The sequence below is a fragment of the Equus asinus genome, chromosome 9, assembly GCF_041296235.1.
Source record: "Equus asinus isolate D_3611 breed Donkey chromosome 9, EquAss-T2T_v2, whole genome shotgun sequence".
Taxonomy (NCBI): Eukaryota; Metazoa; Chordata; class Mammalia; order Perissodactyla; family Equidae; genus Equus; species Equus asinus.
In genome coordinates this window covers 91,368,203-91,393,805 of record NC_091798.1, presented here as the reverse complement: position 1 = coordinate 91,393,805, position 25,603 = coordinate 91,368,203, and the positions used below count along the sequence as shown (strand labels likewise).

General features: G+C 40.0%; 1 protein-coding gene across 5 annotated transcripts in view; it reads left to right on the top strand.

Moving 5' to 3' along the window:
- The window catches only part of IQGAP2 (IQ motif containing GTPase activating protein 2), a 267,741-nt gene that overhangs the window by 184,668 nt on the left and 57,470 nt on the right, over positions 1–25,603 (top strand). For all 5 annotated transcript variants that reach the window (XM_070517917.1, XM_070517918.1, XM_070517919.1 and 2 more), the window contains 7 exons: positions 3,512–3,602; positions 8,359–8,526; positions 12,671–12,816; positions 14,724–14,894; positions 21,978–22,061; positions 23,235–23,306; positions 23,966–24,035. In XM_070517917.1, coding sequence (XP_070374018.1) covers positions 3,512–3,602; positions 8,359–8,526; positions 12,671–12,816; positions 14,724–14,894; positions 21,978–22,061; positions 23,235–23,306; positions 23,966–24,035 — 802 coding nt within the window. The remainder of the gene's footprint in view (positions 1–3,511; positions 3,603–8,358; positions 8,527–12,670; positions 12,817–14,723; positions 14,895–21,977; positions 22,062–23,234; positions 23,307–23,965; positions 24,036–25,603) is intronic.

The window sequence follows — 25,603 nt, the reverse complement described above, 5'->3', positions numbered from 1 at the left end:
AAAGTTGTTTAACCCTTGCCCGCCCTAATGGTCCATTCTGAACAGATGCTGGCCTTCCCACCAGGATACAGCTGTGCGTTAAGAGAGTGCAGATGGTGTACTGTCCTTTACAGAAGGGAGCGGGAACTAGATGCTGACCAGCAGTTTTAGCTCTGTCTCATCTCATTTTTACCCATTTTAAAAATGTAGTTCCAGAGTGTAATTTCTGCTTAATAATTAAGCTGTCAGAAATTATCCTTTCCTTTATCTTCCCAGCTATTTCAAATCTTAATTCTTAAACTAATTACATAATTATAAATTAAATACATCATGGGAAGCAAACATTTTTTAAGTTAAAATTAAGTGCTTGATTACTTTGAAAATTCTTGCGCGCTGTCACATTGGTCTGAATTTGTCAACGGTCCCTGGCCAGAACTTGGTTTTACAGTGTTGTGTTTTGTTTTGCCACAGTTCAATCTCTTCCGAGCTATTCAGTAAGTCTACAGGGGCAGATAACTGGTCCGGGGGCAACCAACATTATGATTAAAGTAAAATCATAATACAACGCTGACATGCCAAGGACTGCCTTGATTCCATGAGTATTGGTGAACAGGTCTACAATAAGGCTTTTTTTAATTGTGGTAAAATGTACATAACATAAATTTATTATCTTAACCATTATTAAATGAACAACTCAGTAGCATTAAGTACATTCACATTGTTGTGTAACATGCAAGCCTCTATAAGTAGTTATATTCTGGAGGATATGATTTAATATTCAGTAGAAAAAAATACTGCGTTATAACAGATTTTCCTGTAATTAATGAAATTTAAGGTTAAACGCTAAACCCAACAGCCTGTTGCCTATAAAATGTAGCAAGAATCAGAAAATGCAAATTTCACATGAGACTTAAAGGCTGAGGCATAAGCTAGGAAGGAATTGATCTGTGTAAACTTTTCACATCTTGATTAAGTTTCATCACACCAAGAGTTTTGCCATCCAAAGTCAGTGTGATGATCACATAATTTATGGTAATGCAAACTGGGATAGAATGCTATCGTGTTGCAGAAATAATGACCAAGAAAAGCACAAAATATTGAAGAGAGTACTTTTTAAATTAAAACTTAATTCAGGAATTTATGACTTGTGCAGATGGCCTAGTTTCTGTTCACTTTGTCCATTTGTAACTCACATGTTGAACCTGGCTCTTTAGCCCAAGGTGAAGCGTGGCCATCTGTAGATATAATATTTCTAGTCTTCTGGTGAGCAACTGGAAAGGAGACCTTACTGATGTGGTAGCATTCAGTTTTTACTCTTGGTTTTGCATTTAACTCGAACAACCTTTACTTCAGTGAGTCATGATTTACACTGTTGCCTTAAATTCATTTGATGTGCAAAGTCTGTCTTCTGTTTGGCGTATAGAATTAATACTTTGAAATAGGATTGTAACTTCTCATCTGGGTGAAAATTTGTATGGTGCATCTTCTACAGTGATAAGTTATGAATAAACTTGGTAAATACCCTTCAAAAACATTGAGACAGACATAAATGAACTTGTGTGGAGCCTAGTTTTTAGGCTATACCTTGGGAAGTATTTGGGTTCTCCTTAGCCTTGTAAACAGAGAAAAAATAATTCCTGCTCCCCTGTCTCTCCATTCCTCCTCTGGTCTTCAACTTCCCATCTTGCTTCCTGTTTGAACCTTTCCCATCCATTCTCCCAAGAAATGGAAAATCTTACTAACAGCTGATGGTACCCACATGGCGGACCTAGCTGGAGATGATGGTGGAAGCAGGTGCCAGGCCTTCCACAATGGTCTCCATTAGGCCACATGTTGCGGGATGAAATAACAGATACTTTCTTTCATTTTCAGAGCCCTTTCCACACACAATTTCTCATGTTAGTCTCTGAGGGAAATAAGGTTGAAGCCTGCCAAAGGAGCTGGTGTGTTATTTCTCCTCCCTGCTCCTCATCCATCTTGAGTCCTGAGTGATGGAGCACGTTTTCATGGCTCCACTGAGCTACCCTCTATTCATCACAATCTTGCCTTAGGATTTAGTATGTGATACAGTCCTACACAGAGGCAGATGTTCCCATTTTTTTAAACGGAATGTCTTACCTTCCCTGAAAATGATTTCTACTGATAACATTTACTTATAATTTTGGACAAGTTTATATAAAATGCAGTTGCAGTCCGGAAGTCCCATTTAATTACATTACATGCCAGCACTGCATTTGTGCCAAGATAGTCAGAGTCAACCCAAAAGTAAAAACTAGTGAAGATACTTCAATAACTTTTCATTGCTGCTAGTGCTTCCTTTCTGCAGCTGTCCTTAACCACTTAGTCTTTTCTCCCCCTGCAAATCAACAACCCCTACTCTAAGTTAACCCCTTCTTGGCTATTTCTAGATCATGTATCTACAGCCGCTATTACGTTGATCACCTTGTATTATAATTATTTTTTGATACATCTGTCTCTTCTACTGAACTGTCAGCCCTTGAGGGCAATCACTATGTTTTTATTTGGGTTTTTTTTTTTCCTTTTGCAAGGAAAGATTTGCCCTGAGCTAACACCTGCTACCAGTCTTCTTCCTTTTTTTTTTGATCCCCAAATCCCCAGTACATGGTTGTATATGCTAGTTGTAAGTTGTTCTGGTTCTTCTATGTGAGCCACTGCCACAGCATGGCAACTGACAAGTGGTGTGGTTCTGCAACCAGGAAGTGAACCCTGGGCTGCCAAAGTGCTAAGTGCCAAACTTTAACCACTAGGCCATCAGGGCTGCCTGTGTTTGTGTTTATTTTTGTCTCTGTGTCTGATAAATATCAGGTATCATTGTGCTTCCCTCAAATTTAAAGTATCCCATGGCCCTCGGGGCCACCCTGGGAACCACAGTTACTGAGTGACTGGGGGAGAGAGTGTTTGACTAGGGGTGGCCAGAGAAGGCTTTGTTGGAGTAGGTGGCGTTTGAATGAAGCCCTGAAAGACAAGAAGAGCCGCCAGTCATGCGGCTGGGCTAGAATGCTGTGATCTGAAGGAGGCTGGTGTGAAGTTCTGGGGCAGGCAGCAGAGGAATGGGAGATGCAGCTAGAGGGATCAGCAGGGCCAGATCATTAGATGCCCAGAGTCCATGGGGAGGGAGTTTTGTCCCCTCCTAACTGCAGGGGAAAACCTGGAGGAGGTGAAGCAGAGGAGTGGTGTCACGAGATGTCCATTTTGAAGAGCCCATCTGGTTCCCGGTAGATGACCACTGTGGTAGAAGGTGAACTTGGAAGCAACAAAAGCAAATAGAGACCCAGGCAGCTGTCCCGTTGAGTGATGACGGCTGGACTGCGAGGGTGGCCGTGGAGAAAGGAGAAGCGGTTGGGTTGGGGGTCTTTTTCGTTAGTAGCTTGTGGCACTATATGGCAGTGTTTAGTAGTTGCCAGATCAGAGTTTGTAGAAATTGTAATAAAAAGGCTCCTGAAAAGCAGTTACTAATTCTGTTTCACCATCATTCACTGTTCTTTCTTTTTTTCTATGGCAATATTCCCAGGACTCTGAGAGTGCTTCTAAAGTTCTTTGGCTGGATGAGATACAGCACGCAGTCGATGAGGCCAACATGGACAAGGACAAAGCAAAACAGTGTGAGCCCTCGCCTCCTTTTCCTGGCCCACCTCGCTTGCTTGCATCCGGTTATGCCCTTGCATTTTCATTGTAATTCATAATCTTTTAAAATTATGTAATTTTTAATTTCTGAAACTATTTGGACTGTCTTACCAATTTTAGTTTTTGAGTGCATATTTATACAAAATTAAGATTTGTTGTTTGCACTATTTTCCGTAATTAGGTGCTATCTCCAGCAAAATCTAAGAATGTTGTTGAACGAAATCCAGAAAGCAGAAAATGATTCCTAAACCCTCAAATTTATAGTTTAATCAAGTCTTTTTTCTATCTTGATCCTTAGAAAACTACCCATTTCTGCTTAATAAGAGTCCTCCATGCCTTTCATTGTGTCAGTCAGGGTTTTCCAGAGAAATAGAACTAAGTATATATTTTTCTCTGGACAAAAACAGAACTACGCGGACAGTTTTATACATATGCATTAGTGTTTCTCTGGAAAGTACACGTGCTATCTGTTTATCTACATACCCATTTATATGCAGAGAGAAAGACCGAGATTTATCTTAAGGAAGTGGCTCGTGCAATTGTGGAGAGGCTGGCAAGTCCAAAATCTGTAGGGCAGGCGAGCAGAGGCCTGGTGGCAGCACTTAATCACCAAAACAAGTGTGTGTGCTTACTGTGATGGTCAGCTGAGTGAAAGCAGTGATCAGACTAATCTGACTTGCAAAGACCTATGGAGCTGGCTATTCGATCATGCTGTTCCTGGAAGCGAAATAGACAGTTCGTCTACGAAATTCTTCCTTGATCTGTACAGGTGGAAGAGTTCCAGGTCAAGGGATTAGAAGTCTAACTTGAAGCATGGAAACAGAAAGTTATGGCCCCTCAGTCAGTTCTCAGACGTGAGCCATTTACAGACCCAGAACTCTGAATGAAATGGAGGCCAGGCCCTTTTGAGAAAGGACTTTGCTACACTACCAAAAATGTATACTGTTCATCTTTCTCCCAGGCTTCTCCTGAAGAGACCTATGGCCTTTTACCATGGTGACTGTGCTGGGGGCAAAGGGCACAATCAGACTTCTCAGAGATGACTCGACTTTGTCTCTGAACTGATGCTCATTCCAGGAGACCCACCACTTCACTGTGGTCCAGCAGTCAGAGTGGGGGCTTATGGAGGTCAGATGATCAATGGAGTTTTAGCTTAGGTCTGTCTCACAGGGGGTCCAATAGTTCCCCAAATCCACTCTGGGATTATTTCCCCCGGTCCAGAATGCACAACTGGAATAAATATACTCAGCAACTCGCAGAATCCCCACATTGACTCAGATGATAGTTTTTAAAATTTTATTTGAAGCCTCTTTTCATGGAGGAATAGTATGAAAATTCACATGGCAATCTAAACTAGCTTCGAGATTGATATACTAACACTCTACGTGTACAAATAAGCTAAATAAATTAAAATAAGCTTCCTAAAAGTGGAGTTCATTAGCCTGTCCATTCATGGCACAATTAGAATCTCTCCGGTTGTATTGGGTCACAGAATGCCATTGAGATGCCTTAGTCTTGCTTCAACAATGTGCTTTTAAACTTTGGAAGCATCTGTGAGGACCATCTGGTTTTGATTTCCTTGGCCTGGAAAACTGTGTGTATTTCTCCAACCTGAACTTTTATGCCCTTAGGATCTTTGAAGACTTTCCGTTCTAGACTCTAATGCTTAAGAAAAAAAACAAGGTTGAGATGTGTATATAAGAAATTTAAGTATAAAACTGAAGGCAACCATAGTTTGAAGAAACACTTCTATGAAATTAGATTGTAATATAGGCACTCAAATAGCCTAAAAGGGTTAGGATTTTTCTCTCAGAGATCAAACCAATTTAGAAGTTATTTTATTCCTTTTAGTCCATGTTCTTCTGACATTTGGCCTACAGATGTTAAGAGGGTGCTGTTTTTTATGTTGAGACTTATGGTTCTATTGACTATGAGAGTAAAAGGTTTTCTCAAATATGTGTGATTTTGTACTCCACACTCGCACATTTAAAATCCTATCTTCTAACGCCCCTGTCCCTTGGAAGGGTGAATAGAGTGTCTTCTACGATGTATGACAACAAAAAGATGTTCTGAAGATAAAACCATCTATATTCTGACACTGAGATGAGAATTTTCCAGTTTTTCAACAAGGAATTTAATCTTACTTTTAAAAGCATCTTTCATCCTTTGTATGAAGGCTTGAAACAGATTCTGGTGACATGTTGTAAACACCAAACCTACTCTCAGATAGTTTGATAAAAGATCACGTATTGGCCCATATATTTTCCCACAGGCAAGATTTAAAAGGGCAGAAGAGCTCAAGTCTCCTTGATTTTGGCCCAACTTGCACTTTCACTGGAGCGTCTTGCTTTCTTAAAGTAGGCTTGTCTCTACTTTTGACTCCTTGCAGCAATATTTCTCAACCTTTCTCCGTTATTGCACCCTGAGGAATCTTTCTAAACGTTTTTTTCCCTAATTGCTCCTCAAGCACGAAATTTCAGTACCACAGACATATTGTACATCTGTTTATGTACCATATGTAGATCTGCACTTTCTACCTAAAAAGTTGTTTTTTTACCCCTTCCTCCCAAGAACTAAGAGGTTATATCACCCCTTTTGAGAATGCATGCTTTAGAGAAAGCCTGCTGCTATATGGCTTAAGATGTAAAGCGAACACTTTTGGATCCCTTAGAAGATCTATGTAAGATTGCTTAATTTGTTCCTTAGCAGAAACATCCCTAACTTTATGGAGATCATTTATCTGACACCCTCAACTATCTGGCATTTGACCACAACCCACGGGTTAAGCAAAAAGCAGTGAAAGTAGATGCCTTGAAGTCTGTGCGCTGGAACTGATTGACTGTCCTCCTCAGGGACTCGTGGAGAGACACTCTGACCAGTTTATTCTTGTCTTAGACATAACACTAATATGTTTGCTTGTTTCCCTTCCCAACTCAGAGCACATCAGAAGCCTCACGTTACCAGGTGGTTACGTGTTTGTTTGGGCTGCCCCATGCAGGCACACAGACAGCAGCAGGAAGTCATGCTGACAGTGATGATAGGGGAAACTAAGAGGCATAGGAGTTTGAGGCCATTTAGTGCAGGAGCAAAGAAGCCCAAACACCCCCACGGTCCTTTAGGGTCTCAGTCACTGTATGATAGCCCAATTTTAATGCTGTGAAGGACCCTTCTCGTGGCTCTCACCAAACATGAAGCACCTGCTAGGTACCAGGGGCTGCAGGTAAAATGATGAGCAGCATAGACTGTTCTCTTAGGGTTTTCTCCGGAGCTTTCAATTTTCACGGAAAACGGTTCTGTTAAGGTGAGCTTCAGTTGTCTGGAAAGTTAACCTGTGGACCCTCTCCTTGCACATCAATACTCAATGATAAAGCATATTACTCTATGCAAGAAATTTACGCCTTTATAGTACCCGTCTTTTAAGGAAAATGGCATTTTACTGGTTAGACAAAGCTGTCAGAGGTAATTCATGCGAGAATTCTTTGTGGTTTACTTGTTCCTTCTGCTTCTCTCAGCCCACAAACTTCTCAAACACCAGTCCTGCGTTTTTCTCACCCTGCAAAGTTTTCCTGGAGAAGAGGAAAGAGGGGCACTTCACCTGTTCCTATTAACTTCCACAGCGCAAGAACATACTGCTATGCCTTTTGTTCAGCAACAGTTGGAGTCTCCCACGGAGCTGCCCCTTTACTCTCTATCTGCTCCTCTAGATTTGCGTGACTTTGTCTCCAGGCTGTTGAAAGTCAAACTCTGTTTTGCCCCATCAGCATTCATTGTTCTCTTCTATGCACGTGTGAACATAATTTGATGACGACAATATACCATTTAGCATTTGTACAGTAGAGTTTGACTCATATATGTTTTAAAAAAATAAGAAGAAATATCCATCTCTCCCTTCTCTTTTCATCAAGATCTTTTTTCATCTAGAAAATATTTTAACCTGTTTTCTTTTATTTTTTTATTCTGTGTTTCTAATTCAGTACATTTACAGGTTGTGAAAACAGTAGTTCCCTTGGCTGGGCCAGAATAGTTTTACCTGGACCTAAAGTGGAAAAGAAGGAATTCATGTGTTAACTTTTCTTGGGCAACTAAGAGTTCAGTGAGGTTTTATTTACAGGGAAAAGCAGAAATTTGAATGGGATAAAATGCTTTCTGGGTCTAAATTGTTTCCAGAATTAAGTTTCTGGACTCCATTGCACATATCCACCAGCTGTGCCTGTTGCCTTTCTAGAACATTCATGTAGTTTGCTAATGACAACTTTCATGTGTTTTGCGAAGTGCTATATCTTATATAGTATCTAGCACTATACAAGAGAATTTCAGGATTTCCGTAGCTTAGATAGCATTTTACTTTTTCTAAAATAAATAAATGTCTTTGTAAAGCTAGTTCTCAAATACTGATTAATGATTTATGTAAGGGCTGCATATCCACGTTGGTGTGCATTCACCCTGTTTCGTTGATGACTACAGCGAGCAAAACCTAGTGCCTTGACACCACACAAGAGTAACCAGGAAATACCATGATTTTTAATAGACCATGCTCCTATGCAATCATCATCTGCTTACCTAAACTGGTAGGTGAGTTGGTGACTGCCTTGGGCATATGTGGTACATACTCTCAAAGGGTAAAAAGATTTAATACCAGTGCACTCCTAAAAGGTTGAATTATATCCTTGCCTGCCTCTAGGGTAAGTAGAAGATAACCATTAACAGAAACTCTTTTTTTTCCCCATTACCCAGGGGTTACACTGGTCGTTGATGTTAATCAGTGTTTGGAGCGAGAAACACCAGGTGATATTTTGTCTGTTTTGAAGTCTTCCGTTTGTAATCCAAATGACATAATCCCCGAATGTGCTGACAGGTGCTATGATGCCCTTGCAAAGGCAAAAGAGAAAAAATCTGAACGTGGTAAGCTGCTTCATCGTTTAGCACCAAATAATATCATTTTGAATATGATGGTTTCTGTGGTATTTTCTTAATTTTAAGACAAATATTATCAAATGAACATTTATAAAATTTTTTTGATCATCTATGGCAAAGGAAATTTTTTAGATGTTTGTTTTTTGGAAAGCTGTGATTAACTTGGCTATGCGTGGGTGGTACCATAGACTTGAGAAGATACAGTATGTAAGGAGACTTTGCTTTCTGTAGGTCTTGCTTATTGATCCATTCCTCCAGTGACACAACTGACTTTTACACTAATATTTCTCTCAAACCTTTCTGAAACAAATGATACATGATTGTACGATATTAAGTAGGGATAAAGAGTAATCTTCAAAATATAGAATAAAGTGCAGTGAATTGGTCTCCAAGGGATCAGATCAATGACCTTGGCAAATATTTATGCCTATTCAATTCAATGGCTGATCATGAAATGTTAGCTCTGGAAAGTATCTTTGAGATCATGAGTTTAATACTCATTTTTCAGATTTAGAAACACATTCATGAGATTTTGGACAGAGGGAGAAAATGACAGATCCAAGGAGATTAATTTTTGGCAGAGTTAATCCATCATTCCTTGAGTAGGCTTTTACTGAGCACCTGCTATGTCCTAGTATCAAGGATCAAGGTGTCTCCTGACTCATAGGCTGGTGTTTATTTGTACTGCATCATAGGTTATATACATAGTACTTTTCATGTGTAGGAGGCTACTGTGACAGTATATGGCCTTAGAAGTGGAACTTAAGAAAAATATTTTTAGTTCTACTGAAAGTCTGTCCAATAGTACCCTTTGTACTTACTTTTAAGTTTGTCTGATGTATTTCCAACTTTGGAGATTCCACCCTCCAATTCAGCACATTTTGTGTTAATGAAATGTGAGGACCGCTATTTGCCACTCTTTCTTACTTGGCCTCTGGTCACCCTTGAGCCCCTCTCTGTTCCTTCCACATCTCTTCATCAGGAGTCACCGTAGTGTCCTTTGCCTCACCCTTTATGGGGAAAGAATTGCACAACTGTATTAACGCAGGGGTTGAGTTCCTAAAGATGACCCATCCTAATGTCAAATCCATCCTGGCCCAAACTTGGTTTATCTTCTCTCTCTTAAACTTGCCTACTCCTCTTCCCGTGTGCCACGTTTTAGTCAATGGAGTCAAAATATCCCCAGATATCCAATTCAGAAACCTAGGAGGTACCTTAGATTCATTTTTACTCCAAAAAAAAGAGAGTGAGCCAGCTGGGACTTTGTTAGGGATTGTTTTCGCTCTCTAGATCAAATGTTGCCATCCTAATGATATTGAGTCTTCTGATCTATGTACGTAGCATGTCTTGTAGTTAAGCCTTTTTAACTTCTTTCGACAATGGTTTATACTTTTCAGTATATAAAGTTGCGTTCCTTTTGTTAAATTTATTCCTACGTATTTTATCATTTTTGATGCTATTGTAAACATTTTGTTTCATTTTGGGGTTGTTTATTGCTAATATATAGAAATATAATTGGTTTTTTATTGAGAAGTAATTCACATAAAACTCACCCTTTTAAGGTGTACAATTTAGAGGTTTTTAGTATATTCACAAACTTGTACAGCCAACCCCACTAGTTAATTCTAGAACATTTTCATTTCACCAAACCAAAACCCCATACCTATTAGCCATTGCTCCCCACCCCTCACCATCAGCCCCAGGCAACCATTAATCTGTGTTCTGTATAGTTTTGCCTATTCTGGATATTTCATATAAATGAAATCATACCTTGTCCGGCTTCTTTCACTTAGCATGATGTTGTCAAAGTTCATCCACGTTGTTGCATGCATCAGTTCTTCATTCCTTTTTGTGGCTGATAATATTCCGTTGTATGGATATGCCACATTTTATTTATCCATTCATCAATTGATGGAATTTGGATTTTTTTCCCCACTTTTGGCTATTCTGAACAATACTTCTGTGAATATTTGTGTACAAGTTTCTGCATGGACATATTTTCATACAATTGATTTTTGTAGATTGATCTTGTATCCTGCAACCTTACTGAACTCAGTTATTCTAATAGTGTTTTACTGGATTCCTTGAGCCTCCACTTGTTTTTATAAATAAAGTTTTGTTGGAACCCAGCCACACTCATTAATTTAGGTGTTGTCTGTGGCTGCTTTCATGCTGCAGTGGCAGAGTTGAGTAGTTCTATTCTAGCAGAGATCTATAGCCCACAAAACTGAAAATATTTACTCTCTGGCCCTTAGTGCCAGAAAAAGAAGAAGGGTTCGCGGAAAAATTTTGCCAATCCCTGTTCTTAAAGGAAGAGGAGAAGCTTTCTAAGCGATTAAAGGCTGACTTTCACCCCCAGATGGAGTGATGAACATTGTTTTTGGGAGTGAACAGGATGATTTATTTTTCTCTCTTTCACCTCTGGTTCTAGGATGTCTAATCTTTCCCAAACTGTAGTGTCTGCTCCGAGGTAGGGCACTCATCCTATAGCTCAGTGTAGCTCTCACCTATAGGTATAATCTCGTCTGGAAGTCATCTGAAAGTGTGCCTCCTTTTAGAATACTCACTACCTCTTAACTAACTGGCATTTTTCTCTTTTATGGTTTCCTCAAAGACCCATTATTACTCTTTTCCCTACGTAACAAACCAACTGTATTTCTTAAGAAAAATACTTGTACTCTGTGCTGGAGACACCCTCCTCAGCCTCTCAAAGTCTGACTGTAAATTCAAACTTGATGTGAAAATGATAGGAATTCTCTTTTCCTATTATCCTCTGACATCCCAAACCAAATACAGCTTTCTAATGCCAATGTGGTTGGTTTTTAACCAGCTAAGACCTTTTTTCTTCTCAGTTCTTATGTAAATAAGAGAAGATATCAATTTTTACCATCTTTGCCTTCTTTTCTTCCCAGTGAGAGAGTTGCCTTGAGACGGGTGTTTATTCTTCTGACAGCATTCGTGAATCTGACAACTATTGGTGGCTGGAAATACAATGATTACTTGTGATCATCCTAATTTGACTCTACAATATATTTTCTAGCAGACCAGAATTTCTAAACAGATAACAGCTGTCTGACTGCCCGTTTAAAAAGATGTACATTTCTCTTCCTGGGCATTGACAAATGGAACAGTTGAGGGGCACTGAAAACCAAATAAAGAATCAACATACACTAAGGGGCCGTGAAGTTACTTCTGCTTAGTTGTTTGAATCCATTTAGATATTCTATGAGGAAATTCACTTGAACTCTGATTTATCTATAAAGGCAATTAATCTAATGCCCACCTGGCAGCTAGCTGTTGGCTTAGCTTGGTCTAGGTCAGAATTTATTTTTTTTGTTGTTTTTAGCTCTCTGATCTGGAGGAAGAATCATGACAATTCAACAAAATAAACATATTTCTAGACAGGAAGTGTAGCCCATGGATTCATGAGGAAGAGATATTCTTCTTGACCAATTTAAGCATGACTGCCATAGGTTTTTTTTCTAGTATGCCCCTCCCCACAAATTAAGTCCTTTCAACATTTTTTTTTTTTTTCTCATTTTGTGTGGTTGTGTGGAGCAAGATGATTCAGAGGAACCAGGAATTTTCCTTCTGCCTATTTAGTGACTTTGCTGTTTGCATATGCCATTTTGTACTTTGGATAGACTTGTCTGCAAAGATGAGTCATTTCTGCTTTGGTTTAATGGCCCTCCTTAAATGTTGAGTCACAGTCCTTGTAGGTCCCTCCCTCTCAGAGAAGGTGCTGGAAGTCTTTCTAATCAAAGAGGACTCTTGCTCGTTGTTCTCCTTTCTCCTCGTGGTGCTGTTCACCTCTACCTCGGGCATACATTCCTTGCTTGCTTTTCCTTGTTGTTGGCCATTTGTGACTTCTGTCATCCTCGTGGAAAATGGGATCCAGAGCTAGCATTCGCCATCAGTCTCTCCTCCTTTTTCTTTGGCTTAGCAGAGAGCTGCCGATGAACGCATAGAATTCATCCCATTTTAGTGAGTCATTTCTAGTGATGTTTGCTTAGACCATCTGAATGCTTGGTACAAAACACATTCATCAGATTATTTTACATATCGAAGAAGCTACATGGATGTTGAAGGGTTCAGCGTTTCTCTCTGGAATGTAACAAACTTTTTTCTTTAGTGTCTACTGAAGAAGGTCCATGGCTCAAACTTACCCTGCAGGACAAATATGACTACTACTACAACGTCGATTCAAAAGAGAGTTCCTGGGTCACACCTGCCTCATGCTTGTTTAAAGAATCATGGCTCATGGCAAAAGAAATTGAGGTAGGAAGTTGGTGTTTGATGGAAAACTATGTTACCTAAAGATAAGCAAGGCCGCTTTTCTGTTTTTGAATCATGGAAGTGATGGGAGGAACTAATTGGTTTATTTGAAGGCTGGATGTGGAGTAAAGTTTTCATGAACTACAGTTGGATGTGGCTGCATGGTACCGATTTTTAGAATGTTTTCCCTATTGGCATAACACCACCAAAGAGAGTAGGGGGAAGACGGCTTTTGTGGCTTATCCGAGATGGTAGATCATCCTAAGAAACGAATCTTCAAGTTTTCCTTCAGACGAAAGCTCAATTAGTGGTAATTCCTTGCTTGTTAGTATTTAAAATGTCTTCTTTCTTTCCCCCTCTTAGCCTACAACATAGATATGTAGGTCCTTTAGAAAGTGAATAATGCTTCCCAGGGGGAAATACCCTTGAAGGAATATTCAAGATTGCTTTTGACTTGAGACCAAAAGTTGGACCCAAAAGATATGAAAACTGCTGTTTGATCCAGGCATTGCAGTATGTTTAAGAGAAATTTTTGAGTTCCATTTTGGGGGAAAAACAAAAAATAGAATACACAAATATAGATCTTACAAAATCGTTAAAAGTCACCCAGCATCAAAGACGTTGCAGTATCGCAGTGCTGTGAACAGAATCACCGGTACGGTATTTACAAAACTCTGGGAAAAAAACTGGCCTGGGGCTGACCCTGCCGCCAGAAATCTTGAGTGACAAGAAGCTAGTAAAGAAATAACTTATTAACTAATTTCAAATGTTCAAAGTTCCCACAATTTATAGGAAAATGGCATTGTGGCAATGAATTATTAGTGCTACTTTGTTGAGAAATGAAATTACGGACAATATTTAAAAACTATAGGCTGTAATTGAAAAAATGTATCACGCTGTGAAGAAGCAGCATCAAAGGGTTAAAATTCAGAGCCAAAAACTGCTCACGTGGCATCCAGAGATACCCTAGGCAGAACTCTGTGAAATCGAGCATCAGTCTGTTAGAATTATTAAAAAGTGGCGAGTCTACACTTTAAAAAAAAATTATTTCTTCTAGACAATCTAAAATTACTGATTTTATTCAGTGAATGTACATATATGTCTTCTCTTAAAGATATTTACGCATCTTTTATATGATTTCACTTTTAATTGTTTAAATTGATTCCAATCCATTTGGAATCCAATCCAAATCTGTTGATTCCAGTCACACTGGACTAGAGGCATCAGCCGTGGAAGTGAGTTCAGTCTTTGCTTGCATCTCTCAAAGATCATAAAACTAAGCCCAGTTCATGATCCACATAAAGACGTCTCACAATCTGCCTTGTTCCCTTTGTCTCATCCATCTCGGTCTCCTTGTCTGCCGGTGATAGCACATCTTGCCTCTCCCACCTCCTTTCCTTCTGCCCCAAGTCTTTTATTTTATTCCAAATTTATTTTGAGTTTCCCCCAACCCAATACAGCAGTCTGCCTACTCTGGCCTGAGCGAGAAAAAGGCGGCAGAGAAGCCTGAGGAATTCGTATGCACTGCAGGCTTTTCCTTGGCAGCCTGAGGCGGGGGGAGGCGATGCATATTCTTACTGTACTCATCTTTGTCTTATTTACACTCTATGGGCCTCAGGCCTCACGCTTGCTTCTTGCCAGCATCATCCGTACATCCCTGCCTCCAAATCTTGAGATCATTCAGCCATGTTCTCGTACTATCTCAGGACAGAGTTCAGAGGATTCCAAAATCATGTTGCCAGAAAGAAGTTAAGCCAGTTCATCCCTCAGCTCTGGTCAAATCTGTTTTTAAACCAAACCAGAAAGAGCTATCCATATCCTTTTCTAAAAGATAAAACCTCCAGAAGCTATCCTATCTGCTTCTTTCACCTGATGTGTGAAGTGTAACCATAAGAAATATCTCTTGCCAGGACATTATTGAGGAAGTCACAGCCAATTACATTCGTGAGAAGATGTGGTCTGCTTCCGAAGATTTGCTTCTTCGCTTTGAAGCCACAAGCTCAGGAGCCCGCCTTAGGAAAGAGTATGAAGCTAGGAAATCATTTTTATATGAGCAAGAAGAGCATGTGGTCAAAATACAGGTATGTGAATTGCCTACCACTAGCTACAGCAGACTGTCATAGCCCCTGAAAATATTTTATTTGATAGGACAATCGACTACCAGCTTTCTAATAAACAAATCTGACTGCAGAGTTTTTCCTTAATCACTGCCCCCAAGTCTGCTTTCTTAAGAGTTTGAGATGAGAAAGTTGAATGATTTTTCACCTGTGGTCCTCTAGAGAGTATTCAGGGCCACTATGGACTTGCACAGGTCCACCTGCCACCAACCTAGTCAGAGCCAGAGGGACGCCTCAGATCAGAGTTGAAATCATGTTTCTCTAAAGCTGGATCTCCTTGTGTCACCTGCTTCCTGACTCAGGTGCTTTATGAATTGGTTTTTAGTGGTTGGTGGATGTTGAATGGCATCTGAGGTTCTTTGCTTTTCTAGCCTGAAAGAGCTGAAGAGCTAATGAAATAGACTGAGCATCTCCAAGAGCATCTTCTGCCTTATCTGATCTGTCATTCTTCATTTAGGCCTGCAGGACAAATCCTCATTCCCAGCTTTTTGTTCTGAGTTATTCTTAAGCTTATATGACTTGTCCGAATTTTCTGGTTGGCAGGAGAAGAACTTGCGAGATTTAGATGTCTCTCCTCCTTATTCCCCCAGCACCCTCTACCAACCACCATGCTGGCTTCCAAAAGGCTGTGTTTGTCCTTTTTTGTGCATCCAAAGTGAAACTGTTATTGCAGGGCAGAGTTTGATGGGGTTTTGCTTTGGCAAATAAGGATGAAATTTCCTAAATCGAAAGTTTTTAAGTTGAAGAGCTTCTTTTTTGTTGTCATTGGTGGACTTCTCTGCTTTTCCCACCTAACTGTAAGATCCTTCAGGGCAGAAAACAAATTTTTAAAACTTTCATATTCTTGTGTCTTGCCTATGATAGGTGCTCAAATGTTTGAATTTGCTCGGAGCTTAAGATGCTAGAAAACAGAAATAATTTTTTAAAAGAAATGTCTCCTAAAACCTAACACTTACAGGATTTTTCTAGGTAAACTAGTAAGTTTTCTAGTTTATTCCTTCTGTAAACAAATGGTAGGCAAAACACACAGGAAGTGAACAAAAGTCTAAGACTGAATCATCTGCACTGATGCTGAGGCTCTAATTTTGCACAAAATTCTAAGAGTGTCCGCTGATTCGGACCAACTCCATTTGGACCAACTCTAAGCTCTCCAGTCTTGGGGCGTGGAGCAGTGCTGCAGTTGGAAGATGTTCTGAAGAGCTCACCATGTAAAATCCATCTGATATTAGGACCCAGGGCTGAAGTCATGGGAGGGCTAGGACAGAAACAATCATTTGGAGTCCTTTCCCTTCACCTCAGTAGAGGAGGCAGGATTGAAGAAGTCATCGAACTGAGGGGAACTAAGGCACCCACCATGCCTCTTTTTCACTGTTCTGACAGCTTTCTGTCAAAGAGGGCATGAGGTCTAAAGGCAAGCTATAGATGGGAGTAGAAACCTGCCAGCCCACAAAACCCAAAGACCATGAACCAAAGGTTATCATGCTAATCTCATTTCTTGCCAAGTGGCTGATTAAATCCTGAGTTAGGGGACTGATCTGAAATCTGAAGACTTCCCCTGCATGGAACAGCTCAACCTTGCTAGCTGGCGGCATCAGCCCAGATGCAGTGGTCTTAACAAATTCGGAGAGAAAGCTTCCAGGCTGACGCCAACCACACCCCAGCTCCACCACCCTCCCAGCCTCAGGCTCCTCCTAAGGAGCTGAGTAGTGTTCAGAGAATATAGGTCATCAGTAGCCAATCTTCTATCTCAAGTGCTTATGGAACAAATCAGAAGGTGCCAAGTAAACAGGCAGTCCATCAAGGAGGATCTATGTAACCGTGTTATTTTTGAACAGTAAGAAGGCTCTGGGAAAACTGTCTACATTTAAGAATGAGTGAGCCAGAAAAAAGACCTCAAACAAAAAAGAAAATTTCATATCAAAAAAAAAGAAAAATGAATATAAACGTAAAATATAAATGAAGTAAACATCTCATTCCAGAAGACAAGAAATTTTTACACTGAAACTGCTTTGTGCTTTCTAGAAATTTAGTAAGACGTGGACTTAATGAAACAAGACAACACAATAAAATGAAAAGATAACTGATGGATAAAGAGAGGAAGGGAAAGAATGACATCCTAGAATATAAATGAATTTACAACAGCAGAATGCAGAGCAAACCCTGAAAATAATTGAAATACGTGGAGAACCTGAGAAAAATCACACAAAAACCTGAGGAAAAGAATAGATGATTTAAAATACATTTTCTCATCTAAAAGTGCTAATACCCATTTTTCTGCAGGGTTGTGAGGATTAAATGGGGTAATTCACATAGCAGACTGCCCACTGTGCGCAGCTCTTCAGTGCTCAGTCAGCGTTAGAAATGATGAGGTGTAGAGGTGACGACTCAGGACACATCATGGGGATCCAGCATTGAGGTTGTTACATGGCACAGGAAGAGTCCAAAAAAACTGAGACAGGAAGAAATAGATGCTACAGTATATTTTTTTTGCTTGAACTGAAGAAAGCTTGAATGCCACTTTTTAGGAAAAAATATAATGGTGACAAACACCAAAACTTAGCCCTGGGAATTACTGAACTTCAGACCAGAGAGTGCCAGAAGCATCCCAGCAAACAGAAAAACAAGCTTCTCTGAAGCAGATTCAGATTACCAGGAGCAGGGGCAGCGTCTGCGGGCGGGGAGGAAGGGGGTGACGCTCTGTGAGGGGCCTTCGTCACCTTGTTTTAATGTAACTGACTACGCTTGTAGATGGCTAGATTTTACCTTGAAACAGAAGGAGAAAAAGATAAATGTTTAGGGCTTTCTTGGCTAACAGAGATCACACAAGAATTTGTGTTGCGAAAGTTGGAGTTGGTTATTTGACTATTACCTAGGTGCCCAATTATCAAGTAATCCAATCAATTTAGCAAAAGCCAGATTTTCTAGAGATTGATAATTACAATCTATAAAACAAAGCAGTAACCTCTGGAGTCCAGATACTTTGAAAGACTCTTTTGCTACAGATGCATTACACAGAAAATGTATTTATGATAACAAAAAGATGGCTATTATAAATTTTCCCAGGTTCTCATACCAGTTGAGAAAGGAGACTGACATTTTTGTAAAGGCATTCTGTCTATAAAAAGCTGCTTCTAAATGGCTTTCTGGTTTCGAATTTTGTCTCCATTTACGTTTTCATCAATAGCTCTTCCCTCCCAACTTTATACCCATAGTGTTTTCAATAAACAGCCTCTAATGAGAAGAGCCTGCAGTCTCACAGAGAGGCCTTCCATAAGAGTTGTTAGCACAGAATAGGAAAAGCCAGTCCTGATGGAACTAAAACTTCCAAACTGGAAAAGAAGAATGTAGAATTTTGGCAAAGTCAGAGGCATGTGGTATTCTGCTTCTGTAGACTGGAAATTCTACACTGAGCCAAGTGGCCTTCGTTTGGGGTTCATTCCACCAAGAGAAGAACGCTTCAATGTTAGCTCATCCGTCACTGTGGCAGGTTTCTTATCCAGAATGCTTCTGAGTCTGAGCAGGTAGAGGTCCACAGCATTTCTGGAGCTTAGATAATTCCAGAAAAGCAGGATGAGAACTTGAGCTAACCCCAGTACTTTGATTGCCTTTCAGTTTGGATCAAGGAACGGGGGCGTGATATATATTTGCACATTGCACTTCTGTGCTTTTAAACAGTCTTACCCACAAACAATGTGAAGTGCTATTGAGACCCATCACGCCAAATACCTTACTAATGAGACTGGCTTGGAATCCAGAAACCTGCAGTTGGGGCCCACTTCCCCGAGTCTCTGTCGTGCTGGTGGACCACTTGTGCAGGCAATCACTGGTGACATCAGAGAGCAGTTTCTTTGTCATCTCAGAAATACCACACTGACAAATCCCATAGCAGCATCTTCTAAATGGATATGATCTATTGAAAATCCTTTAGCCTTGTTTGGGTTTTTATTACTCAGAGTGTGGAACTTACACCAGCACTGTCATTGCCTGGAACCCAGACCTACTGAATTCTAATCTGCATTTTAAAAAGATCCTCTGATGATTTTGTGTGCACATTAAAGTTTGAGAAGCACTGTTAAGTTCACCCCGGTTGTAAACCCTCAGATAACTTATCTTCCTGTAAAATTGTTTATCACCATAATAGCTTAAAGGAGAAAAACCATGTTCTCCTTTCAATAGCTAATGCAAAGGTGTTTGATAAAGTTCTGAACCTATTCCTGAATTTTCTATTATGATTACATTGGTGTTTTAGTTTGAGGAGATTGACATTTTTGCAGTAATGAATTTTCCAGTTCAGACATCAATATTTCTCTCCATTTATTAGTCTGTCCTACAGTATAGTATTAGAATTTTATTCCTTCATATTTCTTGCTAAGTTTACTCCATGTACTTAAATTTGTGGCTATTGTGAATGTCATTTTATTCTGTGTTGTTTATTTTTTAACATATAGAAAGTTTATCGTTTATATATTCATTTTATAACTAAACATCTGGAAGAACTCTCTTAGCTTTAATTGTTTTTCAGGTGGCCCTCTTGAATCATAACTACTTTTTACGCTTCTGACTTTTTTAAATCCGTATGGCCTGAATAGTGTAGAAAACTGTAAGACCTCAGGGACTTAAGAACTGTTTGGGCTTGACTCCCACTTCTAGGAAGATGGAATACGGGTGCTTTTCCCTATTCCTCCTCCCTCTGAGTGCAACTAAAAGCCCTGGATATTATGTGTAAATAAACATAACAATCCAAAAAGTGGAAAGAAAAAAGGCGGACTGGCTAGGGAACCTTGGGACCTGAGGAAGGACATGGAGGCAAGTCGCTGGTTTTCCGTTAGCCTCCTATATCCCAGACTTCTCACTCAAGAGGCTGGCAACTCAGAAATACCAATGAGTGCAGGTGAAAAAAGGTCCAGCAAAAGCCTGCTCTCTGTAGCCAAAGGACCAAAAAGGGACAGTGTAGCAAGACGGAAAACCTGTAGACAGTAACCGCCCTACTCTAGCCTGTATATATATACACACACATATACATATGTTTATGTTTCTCTGCACAACAATAGAGTGTTTATGTATACACATATATTTTTGACTATTTCAAAGGATACGTAACACAAAATTAGTTCCATTTGTGATTGGCGACTTCAAAGCAGGGAGAGGTACGTGGCACGTTTTGCTTAACACCCTTTCTCTGTTTTTGCTGTACGTCCTCATAGATCATCTTCTAAGCATTGAGTACAGATTGTTTGCCTAGAAATATGTATTATCGTTTTATGCTTTTCTTTTTTTGTTAACATGTTGTATCATACTAGGTGCAGTGAACTGCAGTTTCCTTTTTCTCTTAGCAATGTATCTTGGAGATCTTCCTGTTCCTCAAGATACAGAACATTTCCACGGTCAAATTATGTGACTCCTCCTCATTGTCCTTAACTACCATGTGACGTCCCTCAGTATGAGGGCAATCACACTCTATCTAACTCTTCCCCTGTTTGTAAACATTCTGCTCCATATACGTTTTGTTTTTACGAACAATGCTGCGACAAAAATCCTTATGTATAGTTTTTCGACACAGATGCTTGCATTTCCTTAGTTTAGATATATTGAAAATTAGAAGCACTAGGCAAAAGGCTAAATTATAAATTTGATATCGCTACATTCCCTCCTAAAAGGCCATATGCTCTTTTGTACTTTTCCCAACCCCCACTCTCCCATCTTTGCTTCTTGTCTGCGGCTTGGCAAGTGGATAAGGTGACATCTTTTGCAAAATTACTCTGACTGCTTCCCTCGAGCTTAGAGCCAGCCGGCATTTTTGTAGAATTTTGTTCTGTGGTCTCCTCTTTCAGTCCGATACCAGCTGCCTTCTCTCTTCCCTCATAGTTTTTGATCCACCTGCCTTCTTATTTGCTAGCACTGTTGTGGATTGCTTGAAAAGAATATTTGTAAGATGTTACCACTGGGGGGAAGATCGGGGAAAGGTACATGGCACTCAATGTATAATTTTTGCAGCTTCCTGTAAGTCTATAATTATTTCAAAATTAAAAGTTTTTTTAAAAAGCATATTCCTCATTTCTAGGGATTTGAATTGAGGGGGGAAATCTGGAGCAAGGGCTCAGCTGATCATTTTTATTCCATCCTCACTTAGTTTTTTGTTTTGAATCATTACAAAAAAGTATATTATTTTTTAAACAATAATAAAATTCCATGTGCCTTTTTAAAAAAGAATGAATGAGGTAGATTGATATATGCAGACATGAAAAAAATTATAAAAATAATTTGATTTTTCTATTTGTCCTTTTTCACAAGGAACTTGTGTTTTGTTTCTTCTTTGAAAAAGAAAACCAGAGAATTAGAGTGAGTTGCAAAGATATGTTTCAATAAAAAGATTCTCAAAGTGAATTGGAATAAACTCATAATAGTTATGGATTTAATCATTCTAAAGACACCATTAAAAATTGTCTAGTGTTTGTAAATGTTTCCTGTAAAAGTTCTCTTTAGCGATGATGGTTATATATATATATAGTGATGAAGCATCGTTAAACTTTATGTAGGAAGAAAAGAGATGAGAAATGATCGCTCACGGCACTCCCACTTTCAGAGATCCAGTCACAAGTCAGTGGAGCAGCTTCCTCTTCAGTCCGGGCCACAGCGGGCCACTTGTTGCAGCCAAGATACTTATTAGTCATTATTTTGAAACATCTTACATTGTTACCAAATAATACCAGCACCCAGTTAACCTGTATGTTTTGGAGCAGTTCCATTTTATTATTACTTCTTGTCATCCAGGGCCTTGATAAAATAAGCTTTCAAATGGGAAACTGGGCTTCTGCCTGGTAACTCTGCTTTCCTGAGCTGGGGACAAGCTGAGCTGTGAGCTGGTGCACTCTGCTCAGTTTGAGGTCCACTCCCAGAGCTGGCATCCGGGCGATATTTGGAGGGGAGGGTCTCTGCCAGCGTTGCAGCTCAGTGTCCTTTGAGATATCCTCTGTTCTTACAGTTTCTAAAATAAACTGTGGAAAACTGTTGCGCATAATTAATTCTGTAACTCACTGTTTTCCACAGGCTTTGTGGAAGGGACACAAACAACGGGAAGCGTATCTAAGCAGGCGGCAAACGTTTGCTGATAATGCTACTTCCATTGTGAAGGTAAACATCCTCTCCTGCCTTGTCAAGTGCTTGACTCAAACTTTTCCCTTCGTTTTACTTTTGCTTCTGGAAGACAGACGATAGAAAGAATATGCATGAGTCTTGAAGTCAGGAGCAAGTCCTGGGTTTGAGTCCCACCTCCGCTTCTCACTTGCCTGATCATCTTCCAGTCCATTGAAACACTGGCTCAGGTTGTTGATGTGGTTATGAGAATCAAATGTGAAAGAGCGTCATAACCAGTAAACACTCTTTCTTTAGAAAGTCCAAATCTATCACTGAAGGTCTGAGGGACACCCAGCTTTATTTCATGTGCCTCTGGTCATATGTATTTAGAATGCTCAAACTTAAGCGTACAAGATCTTAGTTGTAAGGCAAATGCAAAACCAATGACAAGAAGCAGTAGAGGTAAGTTGGGACCTGTGTCTGGGTGGGAGCCAGTCTAATGCAGCTCTCCACCCAGGCTGAGGGCTCTGAACGTAGAGAAAGAAAAGACACTGGATGCCCCCTCTTCCAGAGCTGAAAACCAAAGGACTGTTCAGAAATGAACTGGGTGACCACTTGGACATAAGATGAGAGTCAGAATAGTGGGGCTGGAGAGACATCGGAATCAGATGAGATTCGTTTAGAAGACTTTTTAAACGGTGAAGACAGACGGAGGATGACGTGGTCCAGCTCCATGGTGCATCAGCTCCTTCATATTGTCCTCTGCTCACCGAGAAATGCTAGCCTATTCTCAGAGAACTGTTGGTCACAGTTGGTCCCCGTGAGACCTCTTTAGATGTTTTCCTGTAAAGATGTAAAGGTTATTGGATGCATTTAAGGGCTGTTAGAAGAAACCCTGGACTTTGTTTAATATGATTCCTTGACCCATTGCAACTCTCAGCAAAATGCCTTGCCCTCATGGCTTTTATTTATTGAGAGTAAAGCAAAATAGTGCAAACCTCTGTTACCTTCCCCACCATAACGTGTAAAATGTTTTAAACTCCTTAAGAAAGAAAAATAAAAGAAGTAGCAGGTGAATATTAGGCTTTAGATGTTTATTATTTGGTGGGCTGCTAATTTTTAGTTTTTAATCAAAGTAACAATATTATTTTTAGAAAGACTGCATAAAAAGAGATGAAATGTTGTTTGGTAATTGCTTTGATGTCTCTGTTTGACTTAATTTATTTTTAGATTCAGTCCTGGTTCCGGATGGTAACGGCACGGAGGAGTTACCTCTCACGACTACAGTATTTCAGAGATCACGTAAGAGATCTGTGTGTGGGTTTTGTCCTGCCTGAAGATGAATGAATGAGTGCTTTGTTAGACGTCAGCACTGCAGGATTTTTATTAAGTGGTGGGAATGAACACTAGGAGGAAAATAGGTCTGAGAGCTCAACATGGTCATACGTGGAGGCCTACTTTTTTCCTTCAGAACTCGGGTTCAGAGTGAGTCTTCACCAGTCAGGACTGGGTAGGACGTGAGTGACAAGGAACCGATTGGGCTAGTAATGCCAAAGAGAAAAGATTCTAAAGAGTGTTTTCCGACATTGCTTGTAAAGTTTTTCTAACTGCTAACTGATTAACTTAAATAGAAGCCCACCGGAGGAATTTTTTGGGGCTCTTTCAGGAAGAGACATGTGAAGGTAGACTGGATCATCTAAGTTTGATGCTAAAAGTTTTTTTCCCTTTTTAGATCTTTTTACGTAAACAGTCCCTGTTCAACCTTGTTTATCACTTTAGCTAACTTATCCTTTCTTCAAAGGAAATGCAAAAATAAAACATTGACTGCACCATATCTAACTACTGTCATTTCTAAATCGTGTCTGTTCTTAAATATGGTCAGTTCTCAAAGAGTTCTAAATTCTGAAATAGTGGAGTAGATGGGACTCTGGAAGGTCATGGCTGGTCACATTCTTTTGCAGAATAATGAAATCGTGAAAATACAGTCGCTGTTGAGAGCGAACAAAGCAAGAGACGACTACAAAACACTGGGTGAGTGGGAGCGTTCTGAAACGAGGTACGGCCCCTCAGAAACTAGGCAAGGACAGGCTGTTTCCATCTCAGGCACTTCCGGGGGTGCCCCAAGGGCAGAGGATGCCCACTGTGTCCAGGCAGCTTGAGCATCTCAGGCCCCAGGTCTGAATGGGTACACGAAGGAACGTGTGCCGACAGGAATGGGCCTTCCTGTTATCAGTGGAAGGGGCAAGTGGAGTGGATATGATTTCTTCAAGAAGAATGGAGTTGGCATAAATGCTGATATTTTTACATTAAATTTGAGCTAGAGTCTGAATCTAACGCAAAAGAGTTAACCAGAAGATAAGCTTACATTTGCACTGTTTAATTCATTCACTGGCCTATGATCTTTTCCCCCTCATTATAAGAATAAAACACATTCATATAAGAAATTTTGGAAATATGAATAAGAACGTAAAAAGCATGTAGTTTCTCTCTCAAAGATAACTACAAAATCTTCCTGTAATTTCATTCTGGGCTTCTCACAGTAGCTGTGGTTTTTAAAATATTTCTTCTTATAATACTAGTATATGCCATTTGTGGAAAGTTTGAAAATAGCAAAATAAAGTGAAAATCAGCCAGAAATATCATCTACTTTTTGTGCTCTCTTTTGACAGTCCCAGCTCTACATGTGTTTGTTATTCTGTTTTTACATAGGGAAGATCATTCTTTATCTGCTGAATTATCATGAGAACATGTCCTAGATTAAGTCAAGAAGAGCTTGATGATAAATTTATTAGTACTGCGCAAATTTTTAACATTTTATCTAGGCCATTCAGAAGTAGGTGTGTTTTTTTGGCCCTGAGCTAACATCTGTTCCCAATCTTTTTTCTTCTTCTTCTCCCCAAAGCCCCCCAGTACCTAGCTTCATATTCTAGTTGCAGGTCCTTCTGGTTGTGCTGTGTGGGACGCCACCTCAGCATGGCCTCAGGAGTGGTGCTAGATGTGCGCCCAGGATTCGAACTGGCTAAACCCTGGGCCACCGAAGCACAGCGTGCAAACTTAACCACTCTGCCCCAGGGCCAGCCCCTCAAAAGTAGTTTTGAGATGGTAAAAAATCATTATTTGTGTGTCTTAGTAATGAAAATGGCCATTATGTCGTCTCTGATTCCGCCTTGTTTCTTATTTTTATTTTTTGGAGGAAATAAAAAACTGTTCAGCGATGATCCTAGCACAGTACCCAGTAAATAGTTTAACCAGTTCCCTTCGTTGTCTAAAGTCTATCTGAATTGTGGGGCGAAGTAGAAGGCTCAGGAAAGAACTTCCCTGGTACTTGTTCAGGAAAACCCTCGGGAAGCTTCAGGGGCTGCGTTCTGCCTCCAGCCTGCAGAATCTACTGGATGTTGCCCACTTCCACTAGATTCCAGAGTCCAGTATGCAAACCGGGTGAGGAAAGGTCGGCCAGGCTTTTCAGTGCTACACTTCTCCACTTTTGAATTACTGAGATTCGTCTCTCAGTTGGAAGATCTCTTTCAGTTTTTCACAAGAAGGCTGAGAAGGGGGTTTGTTTTCTGAGCCCTAACACACTAAAGCAGGTTTGCTGTTGC